Source organism: Rhincodon typus, chromosome 1 (genome assembly GCF_021869965.1).
Source record: "Rhincodon typus isolate 14 chromosome 1, sRhiTyp1.1, whole genome shotgun sequence".
Classification (NCBI taxonomy): domain Eukaryota; kingdom Metazoa; phylum Chordata; class Chondrichthyes; order Orectolobiformes; family Rhincodontidae; genus Rhincodon; species Rhincodon typus.
The window spans coordinates 20674035-20700483 of NC_063332.1; the positions used below are offsets into that span (position 1 = coordinate 20674035).

General features: G+C 40.7%; 1 gene segment (V, D, J or C); it reads left to right on the top strand.

Annotated features, from left to right (window-relative positions):
• The first annotated feature begins 3200 nt into the window (after positions 1-3200).
• On the top strand, positions 3201-25857 carry LOC109914755. The segment is given in 5 exon segments: positions 3201-3323; positions 3973-4320; positions 5074-5181; positions 9584-9620; positions 25474-25857. Coding segments are annotated over 5 exon segments (543 nt in total).
• The last annotated feature ends 592 nt before the right edge of the window (positions 25858-26449 follow it).

Genomic DNA, 26449 nt, shown 5'->3' on the forward strand with positions numbered 1-26449 from the left:
ATGTTGACTATTCCTAATCATTCCTTGCCTTTCAAAATGTATGTAAATCCTATCTTTCAGAATCACCTCCAACAACTTACATATCACTGATGTCAGACCCACAGGTCTCTAGTTCCCAGGCTTCTCATTACAGTCTTTCTTAAATAAAGGAACAATATTAAACACCCTCCAGTCCTCCAGCACCTCACCTGTGGTTACAGATGATACAAATATCTCTGCTAGAGGCCCCGAAATTTCCTCCTTAACTTTCCACAATGTCCTGGGATACACTTGATCAGGCCCCGGAGATTTATCCACCTTTATGTTTTCTGAGACCTTCAACACTTCATCTATTGTAATGTAACTGTTTTCAAAACATCAATATTTATGTCCCTAAGTTCTCCACCCTCCATTTCTTTTTTCACAGTAAAAATGATGCAAAATATTAATTTAATATCTCTCCCAACTCTTGAGGTTCAACACAAAGTAGACCTCGTTGATCTTTAAGAGGCCTTACTCTCTATCTCTCATTGCTCTTTTGCTTTTAATATACTTGTAGAATCTCTTTGGATTATCCTTAATCTCATCTGCCAAGGCTATCTCATATCCCCTCTTTGCTTTCCTGATTTCATTCTTAAGAATGTCTCTATACTCTTTATACTCTTCAAGGGGTTAATTTGATCCCAGTTGTTTGTATCTAAGATATGATTATTTTTTATTCTGGACCAGAACCTCAATATTCACCTAATCTTACCAGCCACTTGTCAGTTGTCCCTTTACCTGCCAACAGTCTACTCTAATCAATTTTTGAAAGTTCTTGTATTCCAGATTTATCAATCAAATTTACACCTGGGATTTCAATCTGCTTCCACTTCTGCTTCCAAGCTGACGCTAAGAATGTCCATCTGGTCGTTTATCAGGCCCCAACACAGTGCAGTAGAAGGAAATCTTTATACTAATTGAAGCTTAATGTACTTATTTTACATTACAATAAAATAATCGTAAATTGCAGAATAATGGCAACTGAACTTTGTGTGTTTCGGTTCAGTTTTCATCACCTACCGAAGGACATTCCGGATAATTGTATAAGAACAAAAAGACCCTCTCTAGAGGCGGGGAGACGATGTTTCACTTGAATTAGTTCGCCAATTAATTCCAGGGGAAGTATAGTGGCCAGTGGTATAGTTGCAGAGCAATTAAAGTTTAATGAATGAATACAGACAGGCAGAATGGTATATAATGACAAATATCGGCGCAACATCCTTAATAGTAATTGCAGTCAGTTTATGAAGATCACAAAGAGAGCCCGCGATATACGAGTGGGACTGGTTTGGTTTGGGAACATGGTCGGCGTGGAATAGTTGGACCGAGGGGGTCTGTTTCCATTTAGTATGACTCTATGACGGTATATATCAGGAAAATCATAGAATAGTATTATCTTTGGTTTCAGTGAGGCTGTAAGTGAATTTACGAATTTATGAGAAATGTAGTGGTTTAATGCGATGTTTCTTATTGTTCCAGGTACAAAATGAGCATGCCTTAGCCAACACGTGGGGTGATGGGTTTTTTTTGTTGCAATATCCATGTGGGAAAAATTCTCAAATGAAATAGTTAAGGCAGAGTGATCCATGAAGATATTTTATCTGACACACACAATGAGGGTGTCATATGGAACTTAATGATTCATCTCCTAAAGATTAGTAAATACGGTGCCAAAATTAGCGATTGTATTGTAGAAAGTCAAATTCGTCAGATACCCTGGAATGTTCTTTGATTTAAATCAAGATTTCAGGAGGATGGGAAGAGACAGTTAAAGGTATCAGTTACATAGCTTCCACAGGCAGTGGACAATCTCGCTTACCACCAGAGTCCGCCGCATTGCTCAGAGAGCATTTTGCAATTTGTCCACCCAAAAGTGACGCCCGAAATATTCATCCAACCCAAATATCCATGATTCAATGGGCAAGGATTCTCGAGGTCAATCATTGTTGGCCGAGCCAGCGAAGTAATAATTCCTAGGTGATTCCTTTTAGATGAACGCACATTGTTTTCTGGAGAATTGGGTTGTTCGCTCTCTTGGCGTTGTTTGAACATAGTAGACCAGACCTACCACACAAAAAAAAACAATTAACACAGCCGAATGCACGGACTCTTGAGTTGGGAATGTATTCCGTTCAGCTGAACGCTCATGGCGAGGTTATCTTCGGCAGAATTCAATTTGACTCAATACTCGAATGAATATATAATTCCTATCCAGAATGCACTATCGGGTTGGTCATTGGACGGACTGTCTCTGCCTGGAATATTATTTTCGTTTTGTTTGTCTCACTGGGAACTCCTTAGCTGTGAGTTTACAATCTCCGTGCTCTCAGACTAGTGCGAGTTGAGGAATTTGCTAAAATCCCTGTTATGTTTATATAATTCATTCAAATCGTTTGAAAGATGTTTAATCCTTTTCACTAAAAGTACAGAATCTACAATTCTGGGTCTTCTTTTCGCCATTTTCCTTTTGAAGTTTTCTGAGACCCAAATGCATGTTTTTGTTAAGAAAATGTTCCACCAAAGCATCAACTCAGGACACTCAACGGCCCCCACACTAGTTCAAATGTAACTTCTGCCAGAATTTTGGTGAAATTTGGGGTTTAAAATAAATTAAGTTTGTGATTTAAGAACATAAAATCATGGAAATACTGAGCAGGATTTTTACACTGGCTTGGGAATTCCATTTGGCATTCGTTTCATGATTAACACCAATGTGCAATGGACAACAGGATATGGGTTTATCAGTGATCTGCGGTGAGAATGAACCGTCCATGAAAGGAATGTCCACAATCTATTTATCCCTGTCATATGCTGTAATGTCCCTTAAAACCAAACATGACTTTTGAAACGGTTTCAGAGATAGTAGGAACTGCAGATGCTGGAGAATCTGAGATAACAAGGGCCTAGACCACCGAAACGTCAGCCTTCCTGCTCCTATGATGCTGCTTGGCCTGCTGTGTTCATCCAGCTCTACAGCTTGTTATCTCATGACTTTTGAAACGTGCAAGAGGGCTAATGTTGCAATATTGATCAGACTCTTGTCCTCAGGGCAGTTTGGCTGTAGCTAAATTCATCTCTGCAACTAATGGGTGTGTGAATGACGTGACCCTGAACTTGCAGCTGGTGGCGCCTGGGATCACAGGGAAGTCCCTGGTTTCTCTCTGCCTCTTTCTCTCTGTCTTCAGCACAACCCTCGTGCCCTCGCCTTCAGTAAACAGCAGCTTCTCTCTTTCTCTCTGTCTCCCTCACGGGCAAAATGTACCTTCTTGGCTACATTTGGATGCTGATCTGTTGGATTGACAGTAAGTGCATTTCGAGCTGAAAGTTTCACTGACATTCCTGTCGTTACTGTTCACCTTGTTTGAGCGGGTTTTGAGCAGGAGACTCGGACAGGTCTTGTAAATAAAATTACAAATTCATACTGCCGAGTTGGAGGCCATTCGGCCGCTTCTACCAGTGCTTGCTGTTTGAAATAGAGACCCAATTAATGCCACTCTGCCTTGCTATCCCTTACCAGCCCTGTAACTGCTTCCTTTGGAGGAATAGATCCCATTTCTAGATTGTTCGAGACTGATGGCGGAGCAGGAGGCGGCAGTTCGGCCTATCGCCCCTCTTCCGGCTCTCCGCAAAAGCAGCTCGCTGTTCCCCAGTCCCTCACCTTTCCTCCCATTCAGATAAGGAACCAAGAGAAAGCAAGAACTGCCGATGCTGGAGTCAGAGATAACACAGCTCCACACTGTGTTATCTCAGATAAGGAACCAATTCTCTTTTGAATTGAATCGGACTTTAAGGGGCAGAAAGTCAGAAGCCCACGAGCGTTTAAAATCCAAACGAATCCGCATTCGCTAAAGGCTGGAAGGGAATAAGGAGTATTATGACAAAACAGCTGAATTTTGCTGGGAAGGGGAGGTAAAACGGGAGAATTAAACAGCTCCGTGTCTGTCTGTCCAGGTGCCCAGGCTGAATCAATCCTACAGCAGACTCCGAGAGAAATAGTGGCGACCAAAGGCGGACAGATCGAACTTTCCTGTAATCTGAAGAAGGGCTCACTCGAATATGTTTTCTGGTACAAACTAGACGGAAACTCCCAGGCCCATTTTCTGAAGTCTGCCACTGTCCTGAACAGACAGACCTCAGGAGAGGGAATAACCGAACGGTTCATTTTAACCAAAGATACCTTTCGACTGTCGTTCAGTTTAAGCATAAAAGACACGCAGCTGTCAGACAACGGCACCTACTACTGCCTGATGCTCAAATCCTACTCCATGTACATGGGAAGTGGAACTGTGGTCATAGTAGGTAAGAAGCGTTACCAATTTGAATACTCTTCGCCGTAACAAATGATCAAAACAAGCACCAACTTTAAGAAGCAACAATAATCGCCGTTTGAGATAACAAGGTGTAGAGCTGGATGAACACAGCAGGCCAAGCAGCATCAGAGGAGCAGGAAGGCTGACGTTTCGGGCCTAGACCTGCTGAGTTTCTTCAGCAATTTCAGTTTTGGTTCAGATCGCCAGCAGTTTTATTGAAGGAATGACCGACCGTTTCCTTCTGATTAGACAGGGCCTCCAACACCCCTCCCCGTCCCCTCCCCCCCCCCCCCCCCCAAAGATTCTGGTTAATGTGGTTCTGGTTGGCTGGATTGGGACTTATTAGAGATATGGATAGCCATCGCTCTCAAGTCTAACAAAGTAAGACTTTGCTTAGTCATAAATAGTCGCTGCTGGAAGGTCCCAGCCAATTCCGACCTCGCTGCTCATGGTGTGAATGTGCTGGTGTTGGGCTGGGGATGGACAAGGTCAGGAATCACACAACACCAGGTTATAGCCCAACAGCTTTGTTTGAAAACACAAGCTTTCGGAGCCTCGCTCCTTCTTCAGGTAGTAGTCAACACCTGAGGTCAGCATTAACACCTGAAGAAGGACTGAGGCTCCGAAAGCTTGTGTTTTCAAATAAACCTGTTGGACTACAACCTGTGATTTCTGACCTTGCTGTTAGTTGTCAGACGGCCCGTGGATATGACACAGACCCCTAAGACGCTGCTCGTTTCAGTTCCAGAACAAGAGAAAGTAACTTCGCCGCCTCCGACGACTAAAAGTAGCGGAATCGATCGCGTTACCCAGCCCAAGGTACGACAGAAGAAGAAAGCGGAGAGTCACGGTAAGATCAATAGTCAAACTGCGTTCACTGTGTCTGAGGTACAGAGACTAGCGCTGTTAAGTCTATCTGACTGATAATTATGCCTACTTACAGCCCAATGGGTTTCCCAACAGTCCCCACACACAATTATCAAAAACAGAAACTGTTGGGAAAACTCAGAGAGAAATAAAAACCGAGTTAACGTTTCGGATCCAGTTCTGAAGGAGGATCACTGGACCCAAAGCGTCAACTCTACTTTTCTCCCTAGATGCTGCCAGACCTGCTGAGTTTCTCCAGCTATTTCTGTTTTTGTTTCTGATTTCCAGCATCCACAGTTCTTTGCTTTAGTTTAGGGACTGGCTTCCAATGTGCTGATTCATTATCAGCACAACATTGCATGAGAATCATTACCACCGTCTGTTTTTTTTCCCCAAGTGCTATCTATCCGAAAGCCGCCGCGGCATCTTTGCATGTTTTTGTTTTGGAAGCTCTGATGAAAAGTCCCCGGTCTGAAATGTTTCCCACTGATGCTGTCTGGCCCGTTGAATGTTTCCGGCGTTTTCCTTCATTTTTAAAGGTTATTTTTGTGTTGGAAACAATCTGATTGTGTTCTTCGGTAATTCACAGTTTCAATCCCAGTCAGCCTCTGGATGTTTATTGAAATGCAAACATCGTGAAAAAAGTAATCCAGACAGAAATCTGGGAGCGTTATCCGGCCTTGGTGTGGGGCTGAGTAAATTCTGAAGCGCTTGTAGGTGTGTGTATAAATGGGACAGGCTTTCATTTTCAGTTGAACACGTACATGTTCTGGAGGGGAACACTATATGTGGGAGACGGTGGGAGGGTGCCCTGTGTTTGGAGAATTTACTGGATATCGTTTCATGATATTTTCTGCAGTTCCCAATCTCGCATTCCCTGCGTTTATTTATGGCCTTTTGTATGGCAGCGCCATTTGTGACTGCCCCCGGACAATAAGAACATATAAAATAGGAACAGCAGTAGGCCATCTGGCCCGTCTGAGCCTGTTCTGCCATTCTATTAGATCATGTCAAAAATCACACGACAGGACCTGGTGTTGTGTGATTTTTGACTTTGTCCGCCCCAGTCCAACACTGGCTTTTTCACATCAATAAAATCATGGCTGATCTTTTTGTGGACTCAGCTCCACTTACCCGCAGGCTCACCGTAACCCTTAATTCCTTTACTGTTCAAAAATGAGGTAGCCTAAACTGCTTCACTGGGCAGGGAATTCCATAGATTCACAACCCTTTGGGTGAAGTAGTTTCTCCTCAACTCGGTCCTAAATCTGCTCCCCCTTATTTTGAGACTATGCCCCCTAGTTCTAGTTTCACTTGTCCGTGGAAACAACCTCCCTGCTTCTATCTTATCTCTTCCCTTCATAATTTTATGTTTCTATAAGATCCACCTCCAATGGTTTCATTGGAAGAGACATGAAGCTGTCTGTTCACGGCATCCGTGAAAGGTGAGCTTCTTCGCAAATCCATTCATTAACATTAGTGGGCAACAAGATAAAAACTCTCAGGCTGGCATTTCAAACCAAAGCATTTTTCTTGTTTCCAAACCACTGCATTCACCTTCCTACTGTAGGAGGTCAGATAACACTTTGCATTTATGTAGCGGCATGCAACAACTCCCAATGTGTGTCAATGACACCCAGCCACATCAACAGATAATAGGGCTGAGGCCTAAAAAGGCTTCATTTTATATGTTCAGAACTATCCTCAAAGAGGCCGGGGTTTCGTAGACCAGCAGGGACGCTAAGAGAGAAGCTTCCAGAGGCTGCTTACTTGAGAAAGGATATACTGGCACTGGGAGGAGTGCAGTAGAGATTTACTAAGTTCATTCTGGAGTTGAGAGGGTTGCCTTATGAGGACAGATTGAGTAGACTGGGACTTTACTCATTGAAATTTAGAAGAATGAGGGGAGGAGACTGCAGGAAAATGTAAACCTGAAATGTAAGGCTGCCATTTAATTTCCAAGTCAATTTACAGTGTACAAGGAGATCCCTCCTAAGCAGAGGGTCTGTATTGCTTTTTTATTGCTAAGCAAGACAGAACTATCTCACTTATCCCCACAGCCTCACTTTCCAGTTTAATGTACAATTGCCTGCCTTAAAAAATGCAATGGGGCGATCTATCAATGCTTACAGTCCTCTCTGGTTAACTGCGGAACTCCCCCATGTCTGGCAATTTTGCACTGAATAGCAACAAAAACCAAAGCACAGTGCATGCTGGAAATCAGAAAGGAAAAAAACAGAAATTGCTGGAAAAACTCAATAAGTCTGGCAATGTCTATGCAGTGGAAGCAGAGTTAACGTTTCAGGTCCAGTGAAGAAGGTCCACAGATGCTGCCAGACCTGTTGAGGTTTTCCAGTAAGTTTGGGTTTTTTTTTGCATTGAATAGTGTTCATTTTAGAATGCATCTTTATAAAACAGGGCCACACTTTAACCAGTTGATTATAATGGATGTGTTGGCAGAATAAATGAGGATAATGCTGGCCAAACATTAGCTGTGAGTGATGATGGGGGGAAAGGGTGATTAATGTTGGAGGAGCTATGATCCTTGGCCAAGTTCCAGTCTCAACTTTTCTTCACTTGAGATAAAATCATGATGTTGTCAATTCCTGAATCTATCACATATGCCAGCAGTTCGATCTTTAGTCTGGACTACTTGCTGAGGAGTAGAATTAGAGATTATTTATTTAACATTAAGATTTCCTCTGCTGGGATACATCTAAATCCTCATTCAGTTCGCCATCAGCCGTAGGTTGGAGTAGTACCCAGCGATGAGACAGTGGATAATCCGACTGTTTCTGATTTCTGCAGCCATTTCAGATTTCAGGCAATCTTTTAACATAATCCAGGAGTCAGTTGTTGTAGTTAATATAAATCTTCCTGGTTATACAGGTGGTATGGACACAGCAGCATCATTCCAATCAGAATCAGTAGCCTTGGCTCACTGATAGCGATCCTGCCCCTGAATTCTGAGTTGAACCCCCAGTATTGAATTTCTTCTGGGATCTTGCTAAGCCTTTCTAACAATGCATCAGTGACCTTTTTGTCATGATATAAATGATTAGGATGTGAATATAGGAGGAATGTTTGGTAAGTTTGCAGATGACGCCAAAATTGGAGGTGTAGTGTACAATGAAGAAGGTTATCTCAGAGTACAACAGGACCTTGATCAAATGGGCCAACTGGCTGAGGAGTGGCAGATGAAGTTTAATTTAGATAAATGTGAGGTGCTACATTTTGGAAAGGCAAGTCAGGGCAGGACTTATATACTAAATGGTAAGGTCCTGGGGAGTGTTGCTGAACAAACAGACCTTGGAATGCAAGTTCATCATTCCTTGAAAGTGGAGTCGCAGGTAGATAGGATAGTGAAAGCGGTGGTTGACATGCTTGCCTTTAGTGGTCACTGCACTGAGTATCGGCATTGGAAGGTCATGTTGCGGCTATCCAGCACATTGATTAGGCCACTTTTTTTTGTGAATCGTGAACCTAAATAGGCTCATAGAGATGTACAGCATGGAAACAGACCCTTCATTCCAACTCATCCATGTCAACCTGATAATCTCTCAATGTTGGTGACAAATAAAACAGTGCAATGTTCTGCCTCCAGAAATAAAGTTCTAGTAGGGGTCATCGGGAACAAACACTTTCCCAGCTGAAAGTGGAAAGTCCAGGCTGCCTCGCCTTGATTTGAAAACAACAAATACTAGGGATCACAGCAGGTCAGACAGCATCCATGAAGAGAGAGCAAACTAACATTTCCAGTCTGGATGACTTCATCTGGTGTACAGATTCCAGCATCTGCAGTAATTTGCTCTCGCCTTGGCTTGACGCTGATGGTCTCATGGTCTGAACGCTGCCAGAGCCAAGCTGATGCTGCTTAAAGGAGTGCAACACGAGCTGACATGCAGGCTCACTAACAATATTCTGCATCGAAAGGCAATGACTTTCTCACCGCGAGTTCAAAGATCCGCAAACCATGGGATGACCTTGTGTTTCGTGGACAATGTGTTATTTTTGCTCAGGAATTCTTTGCCTTGTTGTGGCTGTGACGCTGTGCTGCGCTGAGTAAGGGATTTGCTGCTGTTTCCTTTGCAGGGTACGTGTGTAACTGGAGTATCTGGCTCTCTCTCGCTGTTTGCAACCTCATGCTCCTGACCTCCATCATCTTTGTTGTCATCAAACACAGGATCCAGAGTAAGGGCCGAAAGCTGTCTCTTTATGTGTGTGTACATGTATGTGTGCGTTTATGTGTATGTTTATGTGTGTGGGGCGGGGGGTTGCGGTGCGAGAGAGTGTATGTATGTGTGTTAACTTCGCCTTTGATACACTGCAATCACCTGTGGAGAACTTATTTACTCGGGAGGTCTCTGTTTCTCTTCCATTTATAGAATCCCGGAGGCGATGTCCCCACCAGTTTCGAAAAAGGTAAATACATTTCTTTCTTTTTGTGACAACTTATCGAGGAGGTTTAGAGAGTGGGGCATAGCGGATTGCCCTTGGTTTGTTTCATTTCTACTTGTGAATTAAAAAAGCTCCCTTCAGCCGAAAGACAACTCTCGGAATCAGGATTTAGTCTCGGTTTGTGCTGATTAGTAATGGATTAGTAATTATCGGCCCATCGCTGTTTCAAACCCGATTGAACGTTGATTTTAATTAGACAAGGCGAGAACCTCCGAGCACCTTAAAGTAAGTGGAGAACCCGTTTTGTTTTTGGTGGGGGGCTAGGGTGGGTGTGCTAATTCCAAATGTTAAACAATGCCTACAGAGACGGACGAATATAAATCCAGTTCTTGCTCATTAAAGCAAAATCTACTCAGGAACTGTTTTATTTTAATAAGAGACTGATACCTGATCAAACCGCAATCTGTCCTTATTTAAGTTTGTCCAAATCCCGTTTTAACGGAAAACCGGCTTCGGTCTGTTAGAAATCTGATATCCAAGTCTTTATGTCTAACACAAAACCCAAAGAACTGCGGATGCTGTAAATCAGAAACAAAAACAGAAGTTGCTGGAAAAAACTCAGCAGGTCTGGCAGCATCTGTGAAGGAGAAATCAAAGTTAACGTTTCAGGCCCGGTGATCATTCCTCAGAACTCAGCATTTCCAGCAAGTTCTAATTATATTAATAGAGCCGTAGAGATGTACAGTATGGAAACAGACACTTCGGTCAAACTCGTCCATGCCGACCAGATAACCTAAATACATCTAGTCCCATTTTGACAGCATTTGGCCCAGATCCCTCTAAAACATTCCTATTCATGTACCCATCCAGGTGCCTTTTAAATGTTGTAATTGTACCCATCTCCACTACGTCCTCTGTCATCTCATTCCATACATGCATCACCCTCTGTGTGAAAAAGTTGCCCCTTAGGTTCCTTTTAAATATTTCCCCTCACACTTCAAACCCATGCCCTCTAGTTTTGGACTCCCCCACCTGGGGAAAAGACCTTGGCTATTCACCTTATCTATGCCCCTCATGATTTTATAAACTCAAGTGGTGGTTTAGAAATGTGATCACCAATATGCTAATACTAATGGTACAGTGATCCTTAAAATCTGGTTGAAGGATAAGTATTTAACCAGGACACTGGGGAGAGGCTCTTTGGAGTCCCAAAAACTAGAGGAGAGATGCCTTGATCTCGACACATAATCCGGGTTGATACTTCAATCCTGAGGGAGCTATCCGCGACCTTTTGGATCAGATGTTTTAACTATGATGAGGCACGAATTACAAGAGAAAGGAAGATTTCTTCCTTCATCAAAATTAAAAAAAAAACATGTATTTATGCCTTTCTTGCTCTTAGGGTGTTAGCCAATGTAGCACTTTTGAAGTTAGTCATTCTTGTAACAGGGTAAATCAGCCAATCTGCCCACAGCAAGCACCACATATGGCCAAGTCATTATTCTGTATATTGGTGATGTTGGGAGAGGGCTTATTTTAGGCCAGTTCAGTAAAGGTATATGTGGCATTATAAGCAATTTAGTTTCAGCTGGGGAAGCGTAAGCTAATTCACTTTGCTCATAGGAACAGAAAAGTAGAATATTTTTTAAAAGATGTGAAACTTGTTAATGTTGATGTTCAGAGAGACTTGGTCATACTCACTCAAGGAATGCAGTAAGCTCGGGTGTGGAGACAGTTAGGAAGGTATATGGCATGTGAGCCTTTTTCTTTCCAATTATCGTACAGGAATGAAGATGTCTTGTTACAATTGTTCAGGGCTTTGGTGTGACCACAGCTGTAATACTGGAGAACATTTAATGGGGGTGAAATGAGTCAGAGCAGCCGTTATTGCCTCTTCTCAAGAAGAGCTGACAAACGAAGGACAATTCAGAGAGCTAATTGGTCAAGGGCAGGCTTTCCACACGATCAAAGAGTCTGGGGGCTGAAATACCACAAGCTGCAGCCAATCAGGGCAAGCTGGTCAGTCTAGGTACTGGTTCCAAATGAGGCCTAGGTCCATCATGGAAGGCTGGCAGGATGATTGTAGGTTTTGGGCTAGGGAAGGAGATTTGGCAGCAAGGGCAAGATGCCTGTTCTCCCACCACTGGAGCTGGTTACTGGAGCCAGGTACCTTCAAATGAGCAATCAGATGCCCCCTCCCTCCATCCTTCCTGAAAGCCTACAACCAATAAGCCAGCATTTACATTTCAAACCTCCAACATGATGAGGCCACTATATTGTGTGGATGGAAACCATTGACAGCAGAATGAGGCCCTTCAGTGAGCAATAGCTAGTTAAAGGCTTCAACTGGCAACAGGATAGAAAGGCTGCCCACAAGCCTTCCCTCCAAAGGCGTAATCAGGGCAGTGGTGGAGAGGCTTTAACATCTCCAATCACCAGCATCCCAATTTGTTAAATACACCCTTGCCACCAAATGCACTATGGACAGGGGTGTCATTAATTCTACCCACTATGTGCAGTTTTGGTCTCCTTTTTAGGGAAGAATGTACTTACTTTGGAGGCAGTGCAATGAAGGTTCATTACGTTGTTCTTTGGGATGAGAGGACTGTCCTCTGATGAGAAGCTGAGCAAATGGAGTCAATATTCTCTGGAGATCAGAAGAATGAGAGATGATCTCATTGATACTTACATGATTCTGATGGTCATTGACAGGGTTGATATTGAAAGGTTTTATCCGCTGACTGAGGAATCTAAAAAGACCGTCTCAGACTAGTGGGACATGAAATAAGGAGAAATTTCTTCACTCACAGGGTTGTTAATCTTTGGAATTGTCTATACCATATATTGGACTCTCCAGGACTCAAGGGATATAGGGAAGGGGACTGGAAAATGAACAAACTCTAAGATGTGCCACGATCGTATGAACTGGCCGAGCAAGTCTGATGAGCTGTACGTTGTATTCTTACTCTTAATTCCCTTGTTCACATGTTCTCATTCCACAATTTATTATTATCTTAGTCATGAGGAATAGTGAGTGTAGTCCATAGAGTGTTATTTTTGTAAGCTATTATTTCTGTCAGAAGAAGTATGAATCCTGTCCATTAGTAGGTTTCACCATGCCTGCCATCTATAAAAAAAAATCCAGGCTTCATTCTCTTCTAGTCTTTCACATTACGCTCTGGGCTCTGGTTTTATTCATTCAAATCAAACTGTAGGGAGCTAATCGCTCTTATGGTGGAGTTTGATAGCATTAATAAAATCCTAAACATTATTATTATCACCAGAAACTAAATTAAATAGAATAAAATCTGCACTAGTATAGCAGGTTAGGTAAGAAAAATGCAATCTATTGTCCACTTTTATAGATTAGGTTCACATTATCTCAGCTCAATATCTTACAATATTTGTCAAAAGTTGTCAAATTATTTTACAATAAAATTGGTTATAAATCTACTGATGCCTTTTTATAATATTATCATCTCAAATTACAAAACAATGCTTAAAATACTTTTACTATTCATTAAAGGTTGAATTTATTCTGATTCAACCATCATAATTACTTAGTAGTTCAACAACCATATGGTTTCTGAACAGGCTGAAATAAAGTACATTTCAGTGATCTTGTCACAGTTTCCTTTAGCTACCAGAGTATTTCTTAATATTCATTATATTGATGGTTCATTGCCAAAATGTATCATTTTATGAGCACTGAAACCCACTAATACAAGAGGTGTCTTTCTAATAGGAGGGACAGTTGTTACGTAAGAATTTCTTGAACTCACTCATAATTATTTTCAGTTGCTTATATTTCATTTTTGGGTGACAGCAAGTAACAATAAGGAAATGGAATTATTAATATTTAAAACCTTAATATATCATCCCCTACAAGAGTGCAAACATAAAATTTATAGCAAGTATATATATAGTATTTTGTTTATTGTAAAAGGAACGTAGTTAAAAGCAATTTCAGGACCTAGTTTTAGCATCGGCACCCTGCATTTCATGATTTCTTCCTACTCAGAAATTTCAGTGATTCTACTATGTTCTGGATATGTTTCTACAGACTGTAAACACTATAAAATGAATAGGAAGGGCTTAAGGGATATGGGCCAAATGCTGGCAAATGGGACTAGATTAATTTAGGATATCTAGTCGGCGTGGATGAGTTGGACTGAAGCATCTGTTTCCATGCTGTACAGCTCTATGATGCTGTGACTGTAATGCCTGAGATCAACAGGCCAACATATCTAAGGCCACTACCTTCCTATTTTTTCTGATTTTCTGGGATTAATGAAAGTAGCTTTCATTTTGTTTTTTAATCACCACGAAATGAGACACAGATAGCTATTCTGTCTGAGGGTAAAAAGCATGACAAGTGTAATTAAAGTATTTTAGGTGTGTATTCATATTTGTTTAATTATAACATAGTCCTGATATCATACATAGAATTATTACTGCAACAGTAATCTCAAACTACCAAAGGAAAAACGGAGCACCAATTTTGTTTTTATTTAAAATTCTATTTTAACGTCTTTCTGTTTTTGTTTGCCCTTTTTATTCATTCTGTTTTCCTCCATTCTCTTTTCTACCATTTTGCTTTGATTCTTACTATTACAAAAGCTGACAGTTAAAACAGTTGCTCTCTGAATGGTAGCATTTTCTTTCCATTAACTGATTTTGTTGTAAAGGAGATGGTTATAAAATACAAGCCTTCTATAAAATGCCAGCCTGCAAAAAAATGCATAATTCCGTGACAGAAAGCAGAGTTGAACTTATCTCTCAGTGCTTACTTTGTACCTACTTAACATACTTGGTCGTGTATGTCACAGTGCAGTCACTTCAAAATGATAGTTAATTGTAAGGATCATCTTGAGATGTTCTGATGTGATGACACACTCTATAATGCAAGTATTATATGGAGTTTTCCATCATTGAGATAGCAGGCACTTTGAAAAGATTGGCTTTTGTTTTGTTGACATCTGACTTTGAAAAGCCCATTATTTTACGTTGTAAAGATAATTATTTCATTGTCATGGTGGGATCAACTCTGACACAATTTTCTACATTAGGTACATAAGTAATCTCACTTGATTGGTTACATCAACCATGGGATTTACATCATGAACAGAAGAACTCATATATCTTGTGTAGTACGGGTTCAATTAAAGCAGAGTGCTGCCAGTGACTAAGGATGACACATAGGTTAAAACAATAACAGCAATCACTATATATTAATCTCTAATATGTTTACATAAATTGGTATTATGTAATGTTTCTCAAAACTTGTAACACACTACGTGGTGAGTTTTAGTTGACCAATACACACATGTTAATATAATGACCCTTGTTTCTCAATCAATCAAACATTGGTTTTGCATCACATTCCTTGATTCTGTAATGAATATAACACTAAACTACTGATTGTTTCCATATAATTGATAGCAATACTTTAAACAAATAGCTGATGATTTCTTGAGGGAAAATACATTCCTTTGTCAATTTTAAATAATATGTAAAATGGATTTTTTTAATGTTAGCATGTCAGCTATCTTGTGGAAATTATAATATTTTTGGTCATGAAATAAGATTGCAGTTGAGTAAAATCAGTAATAATCAGACCCACTTTCTCGAAATGACTTGTAACCTCAATGTAAAATTGAGAACAGAAATCTAAAAGGTGTTACGAAGTTTCCGACCTTTTTTACAATTATTTAATTGCTCTCTTTAATGATTGAGCCAGTCAATGTGCTAAATCCCACAGAAAGAGAGTATAGTAACTGAGAATACCTGTTAAAGGTCTCAGGAGTTTTACTGGATCTAAATACACTTAAATGCTTTACTACCCTGCTTATCACTTAAACCAGACAACATTCCACTACAGAGCATTGAAGGTATTTCTTTGTTTGGTTTGTAATTTGAAAATAAATTTTGCATTATGCATCATATTCATATAAAGTATTTTGCAAATAACATTAATTTCACTATCATATGTACGAACATTTCAAATAATAAAATACTCTAGAAAACAAAAAAATATTTTGACTAATACAAAGATCTGGAAATATTATTTTTGAGAATTTCTATGATCATAAAAAAGGAGGTGGTCAAAGGAAATAATTACTGAAACTGAAACCTGAGCTATTATAGTTACAAACTACATGGTCTACTCATTGGTTCAGAGATAGTAGGAACTGCAGATGCTGGAGAATCTGAGATAACAAGGTGTAGAGCTGAATGAACACAGCAGGCCAAGCAGCGTCAGAGGAGCAGGAAATCTGATGTTTCGGGCCTAGACCCTTCTTGTCTACCCATTGAATTTTGTTTCCATATTTTCTGGATTTGGATATTGAAAATTATATTTTTCTCATAACTACAAACAACATTACCAAGACTGTATTTGTGCTTTGTTAAAATGGGTAAATAGTGCAGTAAAGCAAATAGTTCATAGAATCTCCACAGTGTGGGGACAGGCCATACAGCCCAACAAGTCCACACAGACCTTCTGAAGGGCATCCCACCCAGATCCATCCCCCTACCCTATCCCTGCATTTCCTATGGCTAAGGCACCTAACCTACACATCCCTGGACAACTTAGCATGGCCAATCCACCTAACTTGCACACCTTTGGACTATGGGAGGAAACCAGAGCAAACCCACACGGACACAGGGAGAACATGCAAACTTCACACGGTCACCCAAGGCTGGAATTGAACCTGGGTCCCTGGTGCTGTGAGGTAGCAGTGCTAACCACTGAGCCACTGTTCAACCCCACTGTTGCTTATATTGTGTTTAAGTGTATCCTTAGGTCATTTCAGGTCTCGTTACAAGTTATTTAAATGGTTTGAGGATCATAAGGTGTAGAAACAGTCACAGGGCATTCAGTCCTGACATTCAGCCCATTTAGTCTGCTATACTATTCAATGAGATCATGGCTGATCTGATAATCCTCAACTCTATTTTTCTGCCTTTTATTGATAACCCTTGATTAAAAAGCCGTCCGTCTCAGCCTTGGATTTAGGTAATATAGAGCCTCAATAGCCCTCAGTGGTGAAGAAGGTCACAGATATTCACTACCCTCTGAGAGAAGAAATTCCTCCTCTCTCTGGTACTATCCAGGTCAATACTAGTACAAACACAACAGATCAAGCATCAAGCCTTCTGTTATTCATTGATGCAAGGTGAACGTCACTGCATAGATGAACCCTAATTGCCATTGAGAAGGTGGTGATGAGCCACCTCTTGAACCAGTGCAGTCCTTGGGATAGGTAATCCAACAGTGCTGTTAGGGAATTCCAGGGATTTAATCTAGCGATAGTGGATGAATGGTAATATAGTTCCAAGTCAGGATTATAAGAGACAGAACAAAACTAAAAGAAAGGACTTACAAAATTGTGAAAAAAAAGCACAGATCCTGCCAATTGGCAAAGGGCCACAAAGCAATTTATAAGAACTACTAAAGGGATTATGAAAGGGAACTCGCAAGGAACATCAAAATCAATAGGAAGAAATTTTATAGTTACATAAAGTGAAAGTGGGTGGTCAAGAGCAATACTTGCCATGAAAGGCTGAAAGTGGGGTATCATCAATGACTATTGGGAAATGGCAAACATGTTGAGTAATTACTTTGCCTCAGTATTTACAGTAGAAAGAGAGGATAGCTTGCTGGAAGTTCTGAGGAAATTAATAGTGGATCGGGGACAGGGACTGAATAAAATTAACATACGTGAAGCATTGATAATGCGAATGTTAATAGAACTAAAGTTAATCTAATTTCCCAGGACCTGAAGATTTCCATCTAAGGGCATTAGAGGAGGTAGGGGAGCATATTGTGCTTGCCCTAACTATAATCTTCCAGAGTTCTCTAGATACAGGCATTGTCCCTCTGGTTTGGAAAATTGCACATGTCACGGCACTTTTTAGGAAGGATGAAAGAGGAAAACCAGGGAATTACAGACCACCTAGTCTAACATCTGTGGAGGGGAAATTGTTGGAGTCCAGAATCAAGGGTGGAGTAACTGAACACATCTCAAATTTTCAGTTAATCAAGAAGAACCAGCATAGATTTATGACAAGTATGCCGTGACTAATGAACCTCACTGAATTTTTTGGAGAGGTTTTAAGGTACTGGACTGGAGAATGTCTATGAATGTTACTTACTTGGACTTCTGAAAGGCATTGGATAAAGTCCCACTTGAGAGTTTGTTAACTAGAAGCCTGAAGAATTGAGGGCAAATTACTGACAAGGCTGATTGAGTGGCAGGCGACATAAAGTAGGGATAATGTTGGATGCTCACGTTGGCAGGACGTGACTAGTGCTGTCCCACAAGGATCTTTGTTAGGGCCTCAGTTAGTCACATTATTTATTGATGACTTGGATAATGGCATAGAAGTCATATATCCAAATTTGCTGATAACAAAAAGTTAGTGTCATTTTGGCAATGTAGATGATAGCATAAAATTACAATGGGATATTGATTGACTGGGTGAATAGGCAAAACTGTGGCAGATGGCTTTCAAAGTAAACAACTGTGAGGTTATCCATTTTGGACCAAGAAAAGATGGATTAGATATTTTCTAAATGTATATTATTAAACACAGTGGGTGTCCAAACAGATGTGGGTGCTCAGGTGCATAGATCTTTAAACTGTCATAGATAGAGGCAGAAAAAAAAATCAAGAAAGCTAATAGAATGATGGTTTTTATATCCCGAGGACTGGTGTATGAGGATGTGGAAGTTATGCTGCAGCTGTACAAAGCCCATGTTATACCCCAATTAGAAAACTGTGAGCAGATCTAGGCACCACACATTCGAAAGGATATATTGGCCTTGGAGGGAGTACGACTAGATACATGGACTGCAAGGGCTGATTTATGAGGAGAGATTACATAAATTAAGCTAAATTTCTGTAGAATTTAGAAAGTGAAAGAATAATCTGATCAAAGTCTTCAAGATATTAACAGGAAAAGACAGGGTAGATAATGATAAATTGTTTCCACTGGTTGGGGATTCCAGGACTAAAGGGCACAGTCTGAGAACTAGGTCACACCATTCAGGAGCAATGTTAGGATGCACTTTCTACACGCAAAGCGTAGTGGATGCTTGCAGCTCACTTCCGCACACAGCAGTAGATGCTGCATCAGTTGTTAATTTTAAATCAGAGATTGATAAATATTTGTTTAGCAAAGATGTTTAAGGGACATGGCCAAAGACAGGGAAATAATGTTAGGAAACATTAAAACATATCCTGTGTAGAGCACAGCTCTTATTATTTTCCCTTTCTGCAGTAACTCCCAGCGAACCTTCTTTGTTGATAACCCCAAATCTTTCATGATAATGATTTAACGAGGTTGGAGGACTTAAACTCACTTTATTAAAGTTTAAAGATGGCACATTCTTGCAATCTGACTCAGTGAAATGGAAAGGAGATAAACAGAGGTTTGTGGTATTTATCCTGTAACTCTAAAACTCTAATATGTTACCTTTATTCTGTTTTCAATCCTGTGGTTCCTTTTCTTGTCAGGTGAAGCTAAAAAGAATCCCATGATATTAAACTACTAAAATCTATGTAGCTCAACGTTAAAGTGGAATAATATAATACTAAATTAATCAATAAATATACTGTGTGATCATAACCAAACTAAAAGGTAAGGGAAAGGTCACCAGAATCCTACTGGTCCATACAGTTGCTGTCCCATTAGAGAGAGATGACTAGTGATGGTTTAACCTCAGGCAAGGGTGAGGTTAAGAAGGAGACTTTCATGGTAACCTCAGCTAGTGTGGGAATTGAATGAAATTAACCTTGAGGTGTCAATTTCTATGCTAGTCCTGATGTTGATAGTGGAGGATTTAATGATGATATGCCATTGAATGCCAAAAGGAAATGGTTAGATTCTCACTTGTTCCAAATGGTCATTGTTGGCATTTGTGTGGCACAAATTTAACTTGCTATTTATCAGCCCAAGCTTGGATGATATCCCAGTCTTGCTACATATGGTCATGGAGTACATCAGGATCATAACATGTTAACCTAAACATTTTAATATCTTAACAAATATGGTGCCAATCCGATTACACATTCCCTTCAAGACCGTGAGCAATAGTTAACCTGCCTGGTGACAAAGATACTAGATTGTTATTTGTGTATCCTCAGTCTCAAGCTTGTGTCAACAGTTTTGGGTCAGCTTTGAAACTTTGACATGCTGCATGGACATTCCAGACTTTCTTGTAGATTTTCTTAGAATTTCAGCTCAAACATATTGCACACAGTTCTGGGTGCCCCACTATAGGAAACATGAACACATTGGACAAAGTGCAGAAGAGGTTTACAATGACGATTTCAGGGATGAGTTACAAGGATTAATTGAAGACTATTTTCTTTGGAGAGGAGAAGGCTAAAAGACTTGAAAGAAGTTTTAAAATCATGAGGGGTCTGGACAGAGTGAGTAGGGAGAAACTATTTCCAATCATAAAGGAATTAAGAACCAGAGAACATAGTTTTAAAATGTTTTGAAAAAGAAGCAAATATGAGGTGAGAAAAAGAAATTTTTTTAATACAGCAAATAGTTTAAATTTAGAATGCATTGCCTGGAAGTATGGTGCAGGCAATGTCAATTCAAGAGGGTGTTGGGTGATTGTTGAAATAGAAGCAAAGTGCAGGGTTTATAAATAGAGTCATAGAGTATAAAAGCAAATCATTGGTCAGATCACATTGAGAGAATTGTGTTCAGTTCTGAGCACCTTATTTAAGGAAGGATGTTAAAGCCCTGGAGAGAGTACAAAGGAGATTTACTAGAATGATACCAGGAATGAGGGATTTTCGATACAAGGTAAGATTAGAAAAATTGGGCTTATTCTCCTGAGAACAGAGAAGATTAAGTGGTAGCTGAGTAACTCTTTTGGGAACCAGTAGAGACACAATGGGCCTGTAAAATTTTATTATCAGAAGACAAGAGATTAGCATGAAGTTAAAATGCTCAGAAAGCAGGTGCAGACATGATGGCTAAATGCCTGCTACAATTCCTATACTATTGCAATTTTTTAATAAAATTCATTCACTGGATGAGAGCGTCGCTGGCTAGGCCAGTATTTATTGCCCATCCCTAATTACCCAGAGGGCAGTTAAGGGTCAACCACATTGCCGTGCATCTGGCATCACATATAGGCCAGACCAGGTGAGGGTGATCCCTAAAGAGTTTTAGTGAACCAGATTTGTTTTTTTTTAACATATAATGACAATTGACAGTGGTTACATAGTCATCATTACATCAACTCTGTTAACACCATGTCTTCAGACCATCGGCCATAGTTTACTGAGTTGCTCATCCAGTGATACCACCATCACCTCACCACATGAATGCTGTGATTTTATGTTGAAACATTCCGTGACATTACTTCTGTTAAAGCTTACCAAAGAAGGTGATATATAGTGCTGGAATTACAGCTGCTTGAATTTAAATTCAATTAACTAATTAATTTGAGTAATTAGTCTGGAATATGGTCTGAGTAATGGTGAGCATGACAGCTGTATGAAAAAATCTGCTCCACTACCATCCTTTACGGAAGGAAATCTGTCGTTCTTATATATATCAACAGACCCCCAGATGTGTCAACCAGTTGTAAACTCCTAACTGCCCTCTGCAATGTCCTAGCAAAGTTCTCAGTTCAAGGACAGTTAGGATAACAAATACCCAATCCCATGAAAGAGTAAAACTAATTATACATTGCCTAAAATTAAACAAGTTGTCAAACTTCTTTAAGCAAATTGCAGAGGCAGGTTGTTCAGAAGTCACACTGACATTTCCTCATCGTTTAATTATCTTGCCTGATCTTTCAAATATATGCGCTGTTGCTATTATAGTCTGTTTACACATCTGTGTCATCACTTTATTCGACCCCACCACACTTCATTTGCTCCACAGGCTCCAAGATATCTGTCCTGCTCTAGTTCCAGGCTCTTATACACCCCAATTTTTATTGCTGTGGCATTGATAGCCAGGCCTTCAATACAAACATAGGAACGAGGGGTAAGAGTGGGCCAGTCAGCCCTTCAAGCCTACCATTCGATAAGGTGATGGTTGATTTGACTTTATCCTTAACTCTACATTCCTGAATATCTCTGATAATTTTCATTCCCTTGGTAATCAAGAATCTATCTACCGCTACCTTAAAAATGTTTAAATATTCTAAAACACTGCCTTTTGAAGAAAAGGATTCCAAAGACTCACAACTTTATGAGAGAGGGAGAAAGAAACCTCATCTTCGTTTTCAGTGGGAAATTCCTTATTTCTAAACTAGTTTGACCGTGAGTTCTGGATTCTCCCACAAGTTTCCTTTCAACATCCAGCCAGTTAAGTCACCTCAGGATCTTATATGTTTCAAATTATGTCACCTCTGATTCATTTAAACTCTAGAGAATAGAGATCTAGCCCATCTAGCCTTTCTTCATAAGGAAATGCACTCATTCCAGGTATTAGTCCAGTAAACCTTTTCTGAACTGCTGCCAATGCATTAACATTCTTCCATATGATTGATGACTAGTACTGTATACAATACAGTATGTAGTCTCACCAATGCCCTGTATAACCTAAGCATAATCTCTCCACTCTTTCATCTAATTCCGCTCATAATAAAACATAGCATTCAATCAGCTTTCACAATTACTTGCTGTACCTGCAACATTACCTTCTGCAATTCATGCGGGAGGGCACCCAGACCTCTCTGCATCTCAGAGCTCTATGACTTCTCACTGTTTAGATAATATGCTTTTTTTTAATTCACAATTGACAATTTCACTCTTTCCCACATTGTACTCTATTTCAATTGACAAGGTCCCAGACTAAACCCTTGCTTTCCTCTTTTAAGATACACCTAGCAACCTGCCCCTCTGACCAAGGTTTAGGTAATCAAACCTAAAATCACACGGAGACAGGCCCTTTGGCCCAAACTGGTCCACATCGACCAAAATGTCCATCCACGCTAACCCCATTTCTTTGCACTTGGCCCATATCCTTCTAAACATTTCCTATTCATGTATTCATCCAAATTCCCTTTTAATGTTGTTAATGTACCGACCTCAACCGCTTCTGCTGGCAGCTCATTCCATATGCGTACCACCATTTGTGTAAGAAAGTTGCCCCTCAGGTTCCCATGTAATCTTTCCCCTCTTACCTTAAGCTGATGCTAGCTAGTCTTCGATTGCCCAACCCTGGGAAAAAGACTGAGTGCATTCACCCTATCCATGCCTCTCATGATCTTATACTTCTATAAGATACACATTCAGTCTCCTACACTCTAAAGAAAAAAGTCCCATCTTGTCCAACCTCTCCCTATAACTTAGTCACCCTGAGTCCCGGCAACATGCTTGTAAATTTCTTCTGCACGCTTTCCAGTTTAACAACATCATTCCTATAGCAAGGTGATCAAAACTGAACACAATACTCCAAGTTAGACCTCATCAAGGTCCTGTACAACTGCATCATAACTTCCCACCTTCTGTACTCGATGCCCTGACTGATGAAGGCCAGTGTGCCAAAAGCCTTCTTCACTGCCCTGTCTACCTGTGACTCCACTTTCAGAGAACCATGCACCTGAACTCGAGGATCCCTCTATTCCACTACACTCCTTAAGGCCCTAGCATTCACCATGAAACTACTATCTTGATTTGACTTTCCAAAATGCAACACCGCACGCTTATCTATATTAAACTCCATTTACCATTTCTCGGCCCACTTCTCCCCAGCTGATCAAGATCCTGCTGCAGTTTCTGATAACCTTCCTCACTGTCCATGATAGCGCCTATTTTAGTGTCATCGGCAAACTTAATAATCACGCTTCGTACATTCTCATCCAAATCATTGATATAGATAACAAACAGCAATGGGCCCAGCACCGACCCCTGAGGCACACCATTAGTCACAGGCCTCCAGTCAGATAAGCATCCTTCTACTATTACTCTCTGCTTCCGACCATCAAGCCAACTGTGTATCCAATTTGCCAGCTCTCCCTGGATTCCATGCAATCTAACCTTCGAGAGCAGCTTACCGTGTGGAACCTTATCAAAGGCCTTACTGAAATCTATATAGACCATGTCTACCGCCCTGCCCTCATCAACCTTCCTGGTTACATCATCAAAGAATCCCACAAATTTGTGAGGCATGATCTCCCACGCACAAAGCAATGCTGACTGCTCCCAATCAAACCCTGTCTTTCCAAATGCATGTATATCTTATCCCTCAGAATCTTCTCAAGTAACTTACCTACCACAGATGTTAAGCTTACTGGTCTATAATTCCCAGGGTTTTCTTTGCAGACTTTCTTGAATAAGGGCACAACATTTGCTACCCTCCAGTCATCCAGACCTCACCCTTGGCTAACGATGATGCAAATATATCAACCAGGGCCCTCACAATTTCTTCTCTAGCCTCTTTCAGGGTTCTTGGATATATCTGGTCATCCATCTTCATACATTCTAATACTTCCAACACCTCCTCTACTGTGATATGGACTGTCCCCAAGATATTACCACTAACTTCCCAAGTCTTCATGTCTTTCTCCATGCTAAACACAGAGGAAAAATATTCATTGAGGACCTTGCCCATCTCCTGCGGTTCCACATGTCCACTTTGGTCCTTAAGAGGTCCTATTCCCTCTCTAGTTATTCTTTTTCCTTTAATATACTTAAATAATCTCTTTGATTCACCCTAATCTTCTCAGCCAAAGCTACCTCATGCCCCCTTTTCACCCACCTGATTTGCTTCTTTGGTAAACTCCTGTACCCACTACATACCTCCAGAGATTCTCTTGAACCCAGCTGCCTGTACCTGAGCCATACCTCCTTTTTTTCTGGTCAAAGCCTCAATATCTCTTGTCATCCAGGGTTACTTACACTTGCCTTCCTTGTCTTTCACCCCCTCAGGAACATACGGACCTTGAACTCTAGCTGTCACACTTTTAAAGGCCTCCCATTTGCCAGAGGTTCCTTTGCCTGTAAACAAACCATTCCAATCAACTCGTGCAAGCTCCTGTCTAATTCCATTAAAATTCGCTTTGCTCCAATTTAGAACTTGAACCTGTGGACCAGTTTTGTCCTTCTCCACAACTGTTTTAAAATTCATAGAACTATGGTCACTGGTCCCAAAGTACTCCCCAATGTCACCTCAGTCACCTGAGCTGCCCTATTTCCCAAGAGTTGGTTGAGTTTTGCCCCTTCCCAAGTAGGACCCTCTATATACTGCTTGAGGAAACTTTCTTGATCACATTTAACAAATTCCACCCCATCTAAGCCCTTAACACTATGGCAGTCCCAGTCAATGTTAGAGAAGTTAAAATCCCCCGCTATGACAACCCTATTTCTCCTATAAGTGTCCGTAATCTCCCTACATTTTTTTTCTACTAATTCCCCTTGACTATTTGGGGGCCTATAGTACAATCCCAATAATGTCACCATCCCCTTCTTATTTCTTAGCTCCACCCTCAAAGCCTCACTGGATGATTGCTCAGTTATTTCATTTCTGACTACCGCTGTGATATTCCCCTTAATTGAAAATGTACCTCACCCCTACCTTTCCTCCACCTCTATCCCTCCTAAAGCACCTGTACCTTGGCACATTAACTTGCCAGTCCTGCCTCTCCCTTAGCCATGTTTCTGTAATGGCTATAATATCCCAGCCTCACGTACCTATCCATGCCCTGAGTTCATCGGCCTTACCCATCAGACCTCTTGCATTTTGCAGTACTTTATTTTAAAACGCTTCAAGAAGCACGTTAAGAAATTTTTGTATATTAAAAGTGTTACTTATTATACTTGCTTGTTGGCATTGAAATATGGTTTTACTATGTTACCATGTTTTACCATATTTTGTTTTACATTTATTCTAGGTAATTAACACATCAAATCAGGACTAACGAGTGGAGGAAAGATTGGAATGTTATTTCAACAAATTGTGAACTTTTGAAAGTCATAGACACAACTTTATATTGATGAACACAGTCTTGTCTACATTTCACCCTTCTGTATCATTGCTGTAAAATCTCTTTTGGTTATGAAAACTGGGATGAAACTTGCACTCAGAGCATGCACATTCTGTGAACCCCACTCCCAACCTCCCACTCACTTCCATGGCCATGTAATCTCTGAGGCACATCTCTGCACATCTCTGTGCATACACATACACAGGGTGGCATGGTGGCACAGTGGTTAGCACTGCTGCCTCACAGCACCAGGGACCCAGGTTTGATTCCAGCCTTGGGTGACTGTCTGTGTGTAGTTTGCACATTCTCCCCGTGTCTGTGTGGGTTTCCTCCAGGTGCTCTGGTTTCCTCCCACAGTCCAAAGATGTGTAGGTTAGGTGGATTGGCCATGCTAAATTGCCCGTAGTGTTCAGGGAGGTGTAGATTAGGTGGGTTATAGGGGGATGGGTCTGGGTGGGATTCTCTGAGGTTCGGTGTGGACTTGTTGGGCCAAAGGGCCTGTTTCCAAACTGTAGGGATTCTATGATGATGATTCATGAGCCATTGTCTCCTCAGAGATTTCATGGCCTTGGGAGTGGGGTACAAAGAAATTTTTAGCTAGCCATAATAGTGGTGTGTGGGCCAGCTGGACTTTTCCTGCCTGTGATATTATCAAACCTCTCTTCAGATTAATGTTACAACGATGGGTGTAAAATATTATCTCCTTGATGTGTTCCCCCTGTGTTTACTGTTTAATAATATTCGCTTTGCTTATTCCATTTGCTGTTTATGTCATACAGAAAGTGTAAAATATTTACTTTTGCAATAAACAGTAATTCTGTGTTTTAAAATTGCAATAATTAAAAAGAAGCAACATTTGAAGTACTGCCTACAATTCTGGTCT